Genomic DNA, 13,444 nt, shown 5'->3' with positions numbered 1-13,444 from the left:
GGGATGATGATGGAGCAGTGGCTGAGAAAGGGGAAGTGCATTATGGGTTTGGTTGAATACAGGGACAGCAGATACATCATACAGGATGGAAAGAAACCAGAGGTATTTATTTACATGGTGAAAATGGGTCAGGAGAGTCAAATTGAAAAAGAAAAGCATGGGTAAGATATATATGAGGTAAGCAACTACACAAGTATATCTGTTAAAAACCATAGGAATCCCATAAAAAGGTTAATCGGATGATTAGAAGCTCTGTGGCGACTGCGGAAAACTACACAACCCCTCCAATACTGCAGATATCAGGGAGTAGGGTCCTAAGCTTTATGCATCAGGAGGGGGTATATCATTTTGAATTTGCTATAGGCAGCATGTTAGTTATTGGATTTATTAGTGTACTAGAAAAACAGCAAAACTGAATTCAGTTCAAGACTAATGACCCAGTTTCCAGGCTACTTTGATATAAGGTAATTAGAGGAAGTATACAGGATTTGTACATTTCTAATACAATAATAATTCCTCTCAATTGCTACATTACATCAGATGCTATTGGTTCAGTCCCCTGTGTCTTGAGCTTCATTGTTAAACTAGAGAATAGCACTTATCACTAGAGCCATATTCACACTTCAGTATTTGGTCAGTTATTTCCATCAGTTATTGTGAGCCAAAACCAGGTGCGGGTCAAAAACACAGAACAGGAGGAAATCTTCCATTATACATTATCGCTGTGTAGGCTTTATTGATGGAAAAAACTGCCCAAATAACTAAAAGTGTGAACTCGGCCTTAGTCTAGGGCTCAGGTATATTAGAATAAAACCTTTTTTGTGCATGTCTGATCACTTAGCCGAAAGCACTTAATGCTGTTTTTTATGGATTTTGGATTCTTTGCTCAAACTCTAGCAGGAGTTTTCTGGTATCATCTTCTGTATATATTTTATTCACAATGTAGGAACGCCGAAGCATCCCTCTACGGCCAACAACTATTGCTATATATTCCTCTCTATAAGATATTTTCTCATTTATAGATTTATGAATTCTCAGATCTCCCTTTTCCTGTGAAGGAGAGGTGAAAACTACCAAACAGATCTGGCAGTGATAGAGGCTGCGTACTGTAGAGCTTAGCATCCTGAGGTGAAGATGACAAACCACCTAGTGGAAATCATCACTCTCGGGACTGACTGTACCCAGTTGGCTTTCAGCTCCTTGTTCTTTTTTACTTAAAATATCAGATGGTTTGATAACATCCAGTGAATGCAATAGCTTTTTCATAAAATAACTTTCTTCATTTCTGACCATTTAATATATTACTATTATTAAGTGTATTTTATGTTTTGTGGACTGTTATGAGAACATGCAACTTTCTTTATGATAATGTATTAATACATGTTGGATCTTATAGAAAATAATATATTGCATAAAGAGAGATATCCAAATGCTATCACAAAGCAAATCTCGGAGCTCTATAATCACCGTTATGGCGTGAGTTCCAATGGCTGGAAGTGAAGTTTTCCAAGAATCAGCCACATGGTTATCCTTATAAAAAATAACTTTCTCACATCACCGGAGGTGGTGCTACATGTGGCGCGATTTTTTATTTGGAGCACAGTGAGTATTTAGAGCAGTGCCTGAAGATATTCAGTGCGTCTAGAATCCTCAGGATGCTATTATCTACATCTTTCATCATACTTTGGTCCCCTGAAGAACCAACATTAACAGAAAAGTGGGGAAAAGCGTCGGGGTTATGTGAAGTGCTTACTTCAGGGCCTTACAGGTGACAGCACAGGGTTTAGCCATAAAGAAGTGGGATCGCCCCGTTAGGGGAGGGTGTTCTGCTTGCAGGCAGGTGTAACTGATTAAGGGATAGATCCTTCTCCTGGTCCCGAACCCTGGTCCATACTTGGTACAACTTAACCATGAGTAAGAAGTATAACCATTACAGGCTTATGATATGTTCAAATACGCACCAGATATAATCTTGCTATGCATGCTATCATAGCTACCAAAACACACCGATGTTGATATGGCTACTGAATGTTATTTTTTTATTTATCAAATAATCAATTTTGTTGGGGTGGTGTTTAGTATATTTTACATTATTTCATTATTAAAAGTTACGTTTTAGAGTTTTTCTGAAGCAGTAATAGCATATTGTATCTTAGGTCCCATTCACTATTTTTGTTCTACATCCGATCCGCATTTTTTGATCAGATGGTGCCGCAAAAAATGCAGACAGCACACTATGTGCTGTCCACATCCGTATGTCCGTTCCGCAGCCTTGCAAACCCCCAGGCCCTGTTTTGAGGAAAAGAATAGGCATTGTTACAATGCGTCCGCAAAAAACGGATGCAACAAGGACAACACATGGATGTCATCTGTATTTTTTACAGATACGCATTTTGCAGACCGCAAAATACAATGCACCCTTATATTGAGGTAAAAGTATGCTAAAAAGAGCCAGCATCTTAAGTTGGCCATTAGAGATGAGCGGATTTCTTAAAAATTTTATTCGGGTACAAATCAACCAAAATTGTCCAGTCAATTCGATTCGGATCTATATAAATTCGACACAAATTAAAAATGTCCCAATTCCCTGAAAAAATTCTCTCTTCTCCCTGAGTTTTTTTTGAAGATTCAACTCGAATTATAAACTTTAGAATCGATTTGCACATCTCTTGCACTCATACATCTTCAATAACTGTCGACTTAACGATTTTTAACTTTGTCAATAGTTAGGAAGGAGCAAGCTGCTGCCATACACCTTTGGCAGTAGCTTATCTTTCGTAGGGAAAAAAAAAAACTAATTTGGTCAATTCTTCTGTCTTCCGACTGTCGGAAAAGACTCAGGAGCTCCCCATATACATGAGATTGTCACCTGGTCTCGAAAAAAAGAAAAGTTCAAAATCATAGTGTCAATAGTAGTGACAGTAGGAAAATAAGGATGGATCTGTTGTCTGACTTTCCATTGTCTCTTTGTCATCTGGAGAGTCAAGTGTGAAAGTGTGCCAAAAACATCAGGGCACATTAATTAATTGCGTCTAATATGTAGAGAGTTGAGGGTTGAAAATCGGGGCAATTATCGGGAAGAAGACTTCCTATAAATGCTTGCTCCTGATAACTGCACCAAGTAAAGGTGCCTCTCATGCAGATATAAAATATAATAAAATAAAAATCTCAGACAACCACTTTAATTCTAAAATATATTTTATCCTTAAGGAGTTAAATTGTAACCAACTTTAGCACATAGTATATCACAAGCAAAATTTTACAATGAGGCATTGTTACCAGTTTAGGTTTCCTAAATATGCACATTTCCCCCATGGAATATAATTACGCTTCTGTTTTCCTATTGAACTGTCTTGATCACATAGGAGATACGGAGGAGAAACAATGCTGTTCTATGTACTGTTATTATTTTGCCAAAAAAAGGCACTAAAACCTGACATAATTGGCTTTACTAGTTGAGCAGTCATTGTTTCTGAGAGCATGTGGTGACAATTTAGTCTGTAGTTTGAGACATGAAAATTAGTGTTATCGTGGTTTATAAATTGACAAGAATGAATTGAAGAAAGTCCTAAAAAACGTAGGTTTATAGATATCTGCAGCATGGAAGAGGCTTATACAAGAGATCAGCTTTCTATATGTTGAAGGTGGAAGACAACAAAGCTTATTTGGAAGAGGATTATAACAGAGAATACACATGGGATATAAATATGCTGCTTAAAATACCATCTGGAGAGAGCTAAAAAGGAATTTGGGCCTCAGGGGTTGCATTTCCTAAGAAATACTATAAGTACAAAAGGATGTCTTGGTAATTGCACAAACAGATGCAAGAATATGTTACATCAAAATGAACAAGCCACCTATAAACTGAGGATGCAGCTATATTTTTCATTATACCAACATTCCAAAAACATCTACGGATTACATAGCCAGTCTTACGATGTGGCTATTTCAACCACTCTGGGATGTGGTGTTACCAAGGGTTTACAGGACTCCAGATATTCATGACCTATGATGATTCAGGTGTTGGACCCTCAATCAGATGTTGATGACGTAGGTCATCAATATCAGGATCCCAGAAAGCCCCATTAAATACCAAACAATATGACTTCTATTGAACCCTTAAAGAGAGGGGAGAAGCCCAGATTAGTTGCAAGCATTTTGCTACTCAATGGCAAAAACTCGTGCAAAACTCCTCTCTTTAGGGGAACTGGATTCTTAGGAAGTAACAAGGTGAGGAACTAGCTCAAAGGTGATGGAAAGCGAGTAAAGGGAGAAGCAAACATCAGGACCTTTTGTAGTGGGTGGAAAAACCCAGCACCATAATGGGGGGGGCGGCATTTTGATTCTTAGCTACTGGGCCCTCTTTCTTCTATGTATGCCATCAGGTGTCACTGAGTAATAAAGGCAATAGTAATGGTGATTTAGGTTTGTCCCAATCGGCTGCTTAAGTACTAAGGAGCCAATGCCAAAATGTCAACCCCTTTGATGCTTAGAAGATAGTATATTATTAGGGTTGAGACAATTGGTGGTAAAACGACCATTAATCTACCAATTTTCAGTTGCAGGCAAAAAGAATGAAAAATTTAGTGTCTTCCCTCAATAATTAGTACTCATCCCCTTCAATTCCTTTTATTTTTATACAGTATCTTGGCCACAACCATCATCAGGTAAAAGCAAATTTGACAGTGGCTATGGCTTAAGGGGGCATAACACAATTTTTTAATTGAACTTTTTATCATTGTCTTGAATACAATAATCTTCCTATAAATTCTACTAAAAGACTATTAAAATGGTTCTCCCAGTGTGAACTCACAATGTTATAAATATTACATGCTTTAAAGCACTTCTCCGAAGTCTTATCCATGTGTGAGAAATCCTCCAGGACATCTAAAAGCCCCTTTGTTCAGAATCTTGTAATAATTTGTTACCTTCCTTTGTAAGTAAAATGAGAAAATGTAATGTTTCATAAACTTGTGGGCACACGGTGACATGTTACTTCTTAAATCTACTGCTCTGGGATATTTACTGATAATTAGAAGGGCATGTTGAACGGAAAAAAAGAACAGAATCTGTGGCAGCATTAGAGTGTATTGTATAATATTCTTAAAAATAATATTGGCATAATGCGTTTGGAAAGTTTTCAGACCCTTTCACAATATAAAACAACCAGGAATCTTCCTAGCGTTGGCCACCCCACCAAACTAAGTAATTAGGGGAGAAAGGCCTTGGTAAGAGAGGTGACCAAGAACCTAACGGTCAATTTGGCTGAGCCTCAAAGACCCTGTGTGCAGATGAGAGAACCTATCAGAAAGTCAACCATCACTGCAGCATTTCACCAATCTGGGCTTTATGGCCAGAAAAAAAGCATGTCATTAAAAGCTAAATGAAAGTTTGCAAAAATCACTTATAGGATCTAAGACACAAGATTCTCTGGTCTGAGGATACCAAGATTTAACTTTTTGGCCTCAATTCTAAGTTTTATATCTGGAGGAAAACAGGCACTGTTCATTGCCTGCCCAATACCACTTCTACAGTGAAGCATGGTGTGGCAGCATCATGCTGTGGGGGGGGGGGGGTATTTTTCAGCAGCTGGGACATGGAGAGTGGTCAGGGTTGAGGGAAAGCTGAATGGCGAAAAGTGTGGAGATATTTTTAATGAAAATCTGATCCAGAGTGCTCTGGACCTGAGACTGGACTGAAGATTTACTTTCCAAAAAGACAATGACTCTAAGCACACAGCCAAGACAATACAGGAGTGGCTTACGGACAACTCTGTGAGTGAACTTAAGTGGCCAGCCAGAACCTTGACTTGAACCTAATTAAGCATCTCTGGAGAGACCTCAAAATAGCTGTCGACCAACAGTCCCAATCCAACCAGACAGAGGTTGAGGGGATCTGCAGAGAAGAAGGGCAGGAAATTCCCAAATTAAAATGTGCAAACCTTGTGACATCACACCCGAGAAGACTGGAGGCTGTAATTGCTGCCAATGGTGCTTTAACTAAATCCCGAGTAAAGGGTCTGAATAATAATGTCAATGCAAGATTTTTGTTTTTCCTTTTCAATAAATTAGTAAAGATTTTTAACATTTTATTCTCACTTTCTCTTAGATTTTTTTTCATTCTAGCACAAGGTCGCAACATAACAAAATGTGACTAAAGTGAAAGGGTCTGAAGACTTTCCGAACTGACTGTAGTATGTATTACATAGACCATTTGTATATTCTAGGTAGTATTTGTAATGATACATCTTTTGACTATTGTTGCTATGGCTTATTCATTGGGGGCTGCAGCTTTTGGAAGAACTGTGGGACCCCGGTTGTTCCAAGCAAGGCAGCCACAAAGGTAGAAGGATAATTCAGGTGGCACATGTATACTGATTTCACCGTAACATATAAATAGAATGAAAGAACAGTTGAGCCACTGAGTTCGTCTGTGTATACATTTTAATTAGCAAAAAAACAGGATAATCTTTAATGTTGTGCAAATTTTTCATGGAGGCATACCACATGAGAGCTCTGGAACCCATTGTGGAAAAGGACCTGCTATGAAACTGCTTTTACTGGCCCATGACATAGGCCTCATGCAAACGACCGTTGTTCTGGTCCGCATCCGAGCCGCAGGTTCTGCGGCTTAGATTAGGACCCATTCACGTCGATGGTGCCGCAAAAGAAGCGGACAGCATTGTGCTGTCTGCATCTATTGCTGTGTTCCGTGGCCCCACAAAAAAATATAACATGTCCTATTCTTGTCCGTTTTGCGGACAAGAATAGGCATTTCTACAATGGGCCGTCTGTTTCGTTTCACAAATTGCGGAAAGGCACATGGGCGGCTTCCATGTTTTGCGGATCCGCATTTTGCGGACCGCTAAAAACGGAACGGTTGTGTGCATGAGGACATAGTCAAATAATTTTTTTGCAGCTACTAGTAGAGGATGCGCTCCTCATAATAATTTATCCAGCTTCTATGTAGTTCTATTGTAGCTACATAAATTCATATGTACTTAGCTCCCTCTAGTGGTGGATGCAAGCATGTAGAGTTTCATCATTTACAATGGGAAGGAAAGCAGAATATTTGGAGCTCAGTGGGCACAGATTAATCACTGCATTTATGTCAGCTTCATGACATAGACAGACTGCAAAATATTACATTTGGACTGAGTGCTACACTTTTTCAACTGAGTGACATGGAGTGTTAGAAGCCTCCGTCAGTATAATAGCGGTTGAATGCATATATTGAAGAAAAAGGCATATTCTTCGTGTTTTTTCAGTCTTTTTTTTTTTCAAAAACAGCTGCTGACAGATGTCAGCTTTTTTTTTTACTTCAATAGTTGTGTTTTTTTGGGGGTCAGTAGTACATTTCTTTTTTCCAAAATGCAGCATGCTCTCGCTAGGTGTGGTGTTTTTTTTACTGGACTGAAAAAAATGTATGAATGAAATGGATGTAAAAAATGAGTGAATAAAAAAGACACAAAAAGAAAAAAAAAATAGGTCAGTAAACCACTTAATCCTAATAGAAATACTATGTCGGAAGGAAGTGACAGAAAACGATTTAGACAGACACAATTTTACATATTGCTACAGGTCCTGAGATTACGGAATATGTCCTTGCTTCAACATAATAAGGGCTCATTCACACAACTGTGGTTTGGTTCCGCATCCCAGACGCATTTTTTACGGCTCGGGTGTGGAACCATTCACTGTCCGCATCCGTTGATCTAAAAAAGGACCGTCCTTTTCCGTTCTGCAAATTGCGGAAGGCACACGGACGGCATCCGTGTTTTGCACATCCGCAATTTGCGGACCGCAAAATATGGCACGTTCGTGTGAACAAGCCCTAAGCCAGAGTAAAGCTCACAACATATTTTTAGCCATGTGATTATCCTTACCTTTGGAGTTCGTGCATGCTTTCCCCATCTGGCATCTTTCACCAAACTTATATCCAATAGTTCAGTCTCCTAAAGAAAGAGAAAACATGGATATCATTGAAAGCTGGCCACAATTACTACAATGGCTTTGTGTTAAGTATTTTAAAGACCCCCAATAGTACATTATTTTTTTACAAAAATTATAAAATCATTGGCTCCATATGAGTATATTGTGAAAAGAGGGCTATGTTTTCCCTATTCATTTATCATTTAAACTGAATTAGATCAAGTACACGTAATTTAAAAAAACTATAAAATCACAGTAAGACTGGTGCTAAACGCCGATCTTGGTCATGACACCCGTCTTTCGACTAAGGCCGGGTTCACATCACTGTTATGGATTCCGTTATAACGGAAAAAAAATAGAATCCATAATATAGAAATCAAAGCGGAAACCTTTAAGAGGCACTCCATTTTAATCCATCATAATAGAAGTCTATGGGTAAGTATAACAGATCCGTCTGCTTTCCGTTATGCAGAATGGAAAACAAAGTGCTGTCGGCCATGTTATAACGGAAAACAATAAAAGAATGCATAACGGTGACGTGAACCCGGCCTAAGTAATGCTGCATAGCATTGCAGCCATAGAAATGAAAGGGGTCACAAAGCACCACTCACAAGCTGCCATGATCGGGACCCCAGAATCACTAAAAAATCTAACCCTGCTTGATTTTTTTGCGATTTGGGATCATGGTGGCAAGTTATGCTGGGATATTGCAATCCTTGGTCCTGCAATGGGTGTCATGGCCTAAGATCACCATGTAGCCCCAACCTAAAAGTCATAAATATGTAGGGGGAAAAAAACTAAAAGTAAAAAAAGGATATATTTCATCTACAATTTTTCCCTTAATTTTCAAATACCCAAATTTCAAGATGTCATTCAAGAATATGACTTCTACATAACCAAAATCTAACAAAAATGTACACATATCTTTCACATCTTTAAAGCCCTGACTTCTAAAGCTAGAAAGAGAAATCAGCAATTGACATTTATTTGTTTTAGCAAGATAATCAATAACTGGCTTACTATTATGGACAAACAAAAAATTCCAAATTGAAAAGTAATTTCCTTAAGGAGAATAGCAGAACTATAAATGCTCAACTTGAGGTCAAATATTAGCAATTAACATCTTTTCGCCATACATTTCTCACTGTAGAGTTTTTCATATACTGGATGATACCTTATTTATAGCTAAATAATAAATTACCGGCCTATCAAAAATATAAATGGAAGCTCTGATACATATAGGTTAGTGCTTATGTAAATTGCTTTAACATACCGCTTTTTTTTTCTTGCTGACAATTCTAGAGGACTTTTCTCACGTGAAACACAAAATAGATGCAAACTGTGCTCAGAAAATATAAATTTTCAAATCTTTCTGAATTCTGAGTTTTTTGACGTACTATTTTTTTAAAATATATTTAACAAGGTATGAAATACTAAATACCTTTATTAAAAAAGAACAGTAAACTGTTTGGTTGAATGTTTTGAATAAAAGCAGAATGAGATTACAATTCAGTCATTTCTAGTGATGCCACTAAAGCTAGCAAATTTCTAAATCACTTCATTTAAAAAATATGCTTGTACGCACCTAAAAAAATAGTGTAAACGAATAGCCACTAGGGGTCAGGCAAGATCCGTCCCTAGTAACAGGGACACAGAAGATGGCTCACAGGAAATGGGAGCATGTCAGAGCTGGCTGAGATCCTGAGCCTGATAAAAGAACTGCTTCTACACAGCTTTAGAAGAGCAGAGAAGCGCCGGTATGTAAGTGTGATTTTCCCCTACTTATCTGTTCTATGAGCTCCAGAGCTGAAAACAAACATAGTGGGAAGTAAGGGAATGGACGTCACAGCAGGACAGTGCTGTCAGACTTCACAGAAGGGATATGCCCCCTGCTTCTGAGTGAAATGCACCTCCAGTAGCGGTGCAGCTGGCCGGCGTGATGACGTCATCTCGGGCCGCGCAAGATTTTCAAGCAAGATGGCGGCGGCCGGCCCATCGTGAGCAAATGGAGGCGGTAAGTTGGATTTAACTTTTTTTTTATGTTAATCTTACACAGTTTTTACACTCAGATGCCGCGATCATGTATGAACGCGACATCTGAGGGGTACAATAATGGGGAGCGGCGCTGTACCCGCTACTTACAAACAAATGCGCTTTGTGATTAAAGGGAACCTGTCATGTGGATATTTGATTATAATCTAACTAATTATATACAATCATTAACTACTAAAAAGTACCTTAGATGTATTCACTTACTGGTGTGACAGATGGTTACCTCATAATATACACACAGACGCCGCATGCTAATTCTGCTTAATTCAGAGCTATAGCCACTCCCCTGCCCACCTGCAACTGATTCATATGGAAAAAACTGTCATTCAGCAGCAGGTGGGCGGGGAGAGTCAGGAGCTCATGAATATTCAGGACCCATCATTATCAGCTGGAGCTTTTCAATACAAGATGTTGGCAGATTGACTGGGTCAGTTAAAGAAAGTGACCCAGCATTTTGCTAAGAGAATCAGTCACTTATTTATGTTGCCCTTAGTTAGGACACCATAAAACTGGTGACAGGTTCCCTTTAAGTAATTTTCCACGGAGCAAATTATTTTTTTAATTCGGCGAAGCAGCCGAATCAAATTTTCTAAAACTTCGCTCATCTCTAGTCATAATAAAGCAGCAAAACAAAGAAATATTGAAAAATCAGCATGATCTAAAGAATGTGTTCCTGATAAGTGTATTATAAGTGTATAATTATTGCTTTTAAATGAGACTAAACCGTCTATATTTTTGCTAAATTACTTCTTTCTGCTAATAGTCAGAAAAATTAAGGGAACGCTTTATCTTATTTTATTACTACTCTTATTAGTATGACATAAATATAGCCTCATACCCATTGAATAGTTACATTTGGAAAAAGTCTATAAATTAAGCTAATATTCACAGAAATGCTTAGATTTATTTCTCCTTCAGAGAGTTCTCCTTCCAGAATCTTGATCTGGAAGCAATTATATATATTTTTTTTATTAAAATGAACTTCTAATCAGCAAACAGATCACAGCATGAAAGAGCACATTAAATTCTAATTTATAAAATCATACGCCATGCTAAACATTCACTGTCACAAAAGGGCAGAACAGAACTTATGCTAAAATATTCTAAAAAAAATACCCATAGGAAACAATGAACTAAATGTTCTCAGTGTATCAAAGCATCTGCTAATTCTTATAATATATTCTCCCATAATATTCTGAAATCATAATCATTTGTTTGTTTTCATAATTTTACAGTTCATAAAAATAAGTGTTCAGTATATGCATTTTATATATTACATTTTGTATTTATTGTACAGGTTGTGGCGATTAACCCGCAGAGGACCCACGCTGTACATGTACGGCGCAAATGTCCGTGACTTAGGGACCAGCGCCGTACATGTAATCAGGAGGGTGCAGTCACTGATAGCCGGACCCCTGCTGCATGCGCCGGCATATGTAAAATAACCAATGCAGGAACATTAACTCTTGATGTGCCGCGGTCAGTGCTGACCGCGGCACCTGCGATGTCCTTGCGGGTAACGGAGCTTCCATCGGGTCCCCGTGCTGCTGTGACAGGGACCCGATGGCATGGCATCATGCTGCCTTCCTTAGGCCATCGTCACTGCCTTCCGGGAGAGCCTGTGAAGCAATTCAGTAATACACTTACAGCCAATGCATCACAGAAGTATTGTGATGCATTGTAAAGGGGATCAGACCCCCAAAAGTTGAAGTCCTAGAGTGGGACAAAAAATAAAGTGTGAAACAAAGTTAAAAAATAAAGTTTTACAAAAAAATTAAAGGTTTCAAGTTAAAAAAAAAAGCATCCTTTTCCCAAAATAAAGTTAAAAAATGTGTATAAAATAGGTAAAAAAAGAAGATTATACATATTAGATAATGCCGCGGCCGTATCGACCGACTCTTTAAAAATATCACATGACCTAACCCCTCAAATGAAAACCGTAGAAAAAAAACTGTGCAAAAAAAACATTTTTTTTGTCACCTTACATCACTAAAAGTGCAACACCAAGCGATCAAAAAGGCGCATGCACCCCAAAATAGTACCAATCTAAACGTCACCTCATCCCGCAAAAAATTATATCCTACCTATGACAATCGCCCAAAAAATATAAAAAAAATATGGCTTTCAGACTATGGAGACACTATTGTGTAAAACTTAAGTATATAAAAAAAAGATACATATTAGGTATCGGCGCATCCATAACAACCTGTTTCATAAAAATACCTAACCCCTCAGGTGAACACCGTAAAAAAATTAAAACGGTGTCAAAAAGCCATTTACTGTCATCTTACATCACAAAAAGTGTTATAGCAAGCGATCAAAAAGTCATATGCAGCCTAAAATAGTGGATTCCTAGAGACCCTGAGTCGCCCTGGTAATCCCTCACCAAGGAGCCGGGAAGAGACGACCTGTTCATCCCAGTCATGGAGGAACAGGAGTCTCTTTTTAAGGACAGGCTGCAAGGAGGGGAACACATACAGCATATGGAGTTGGCAGGTAAGCGAAACGCATAACACACTTACCTGCCACAGACACACTGACTGGAACCCATGCACAAGTGCTGCTGTCCACAACAACATTAAAGGACACAGCACACACCACAAACCACACAGGAACCCAGGACACCATTGCTGCAATAAACGTGAGACAGGGGAATGTCTAGCAAACATGCTGGACACCAAACATCACCAGCCATGTAACACAACACAACACCCTGAACATAACCCATGCAAACAAAAGATAAGAAAGGTAAGAGACACCATGATAACATCAATGACCACAAGGGTGGCCCTCACTGGACTGATGGTAAAAGGAACAGTGAACCACCAGCATACACCAAGGCTGGAAGAACCCTCAGCTTCAGGCATCCAGCAGAGGCTAAATAGCCCAAGCAGCCACAGCCACACACACATAAACCCAGTGTTCACAAAACACTAGGAAGGGAGTTAACCCTTCCAACACCAGACAGAGAAAGGAAGCCACTTAAAGGGGAAGTGCACACACAAGCATACCAAACCACACGTTACCACCGGCAACAGCATGCGTGGCAACCATGTCATGGCAATCACCCAGAAGGCCGAGACACTGCCACCGCATGCTCTCACAGCAACACGTGCAGTGGGCAACTGCAAGTGTGGCAACAGTGTCACAGAGCAAACCAAAAGCCGTGACAGTATCGCTGCATCCGAAAGAACCTGCTGTACAAAAATATCACATAACCTAACCCCTCAGGGTGTCAAAAAAGCCATTTTTTGTCACCTTACATCACAAAAAGTGTAATAGCAAGTGATCAAAAAGTCATATGCACCCCAAAATAGTGCCAATCAAACCGTTATCTCATCCGGCAAAAATTATACCCTACCTAAGACAATTTCCCAAAAACTATGGCTCTCAGACTATGGAGTCACTAAACATGATTTTTTTTTTTTGCTTCACACTTACAGAAATAAAAAAAAAGACAT

At 38.9% G+C, this 13,444-nt stretch overlaps 1 protein-coding gene across 1 annotated transcript in view; it reads right to left on the bottom strand.

Annotated features, from left to right (window-relative positions):
* Positions 1-13,444, bottom strand: part of PLCB1 (phospholipase C beta 1) — an 882,984-nt gene that overhangs the window by 630,633 nt on the left and 238,907 nt on the right. The window contains exon 3 of the mRNA XM_044292378.1: positions 7,886-7,954. Within this exon, the coding sequence (XP_044148313.1) occupies positions 7,886-7,954 (69 nt within the window). The remainder of the gene's footprint in view (positions 1-7,885; positions 7,955-13,444) is intronic.

Source organism: Bufo gargarizans, chromosome 4 (assembly GCF_014858855.1).
Source record: "Bufo gargarizans isolate SCDJY-AF-19 chromosome 4, ASM1485885v1, whole genome shotgun sequence".
Taxonomy (NCBI): domain Eukaryota; kingdom Metazoa; phylum Chordata; class Amphibia; order Anura; family Bufonidae; genus Bufo; species Bufo gargarizans.
This window is presented reverse-complemented; position numbering and strand designations above follow the sequence as displayed.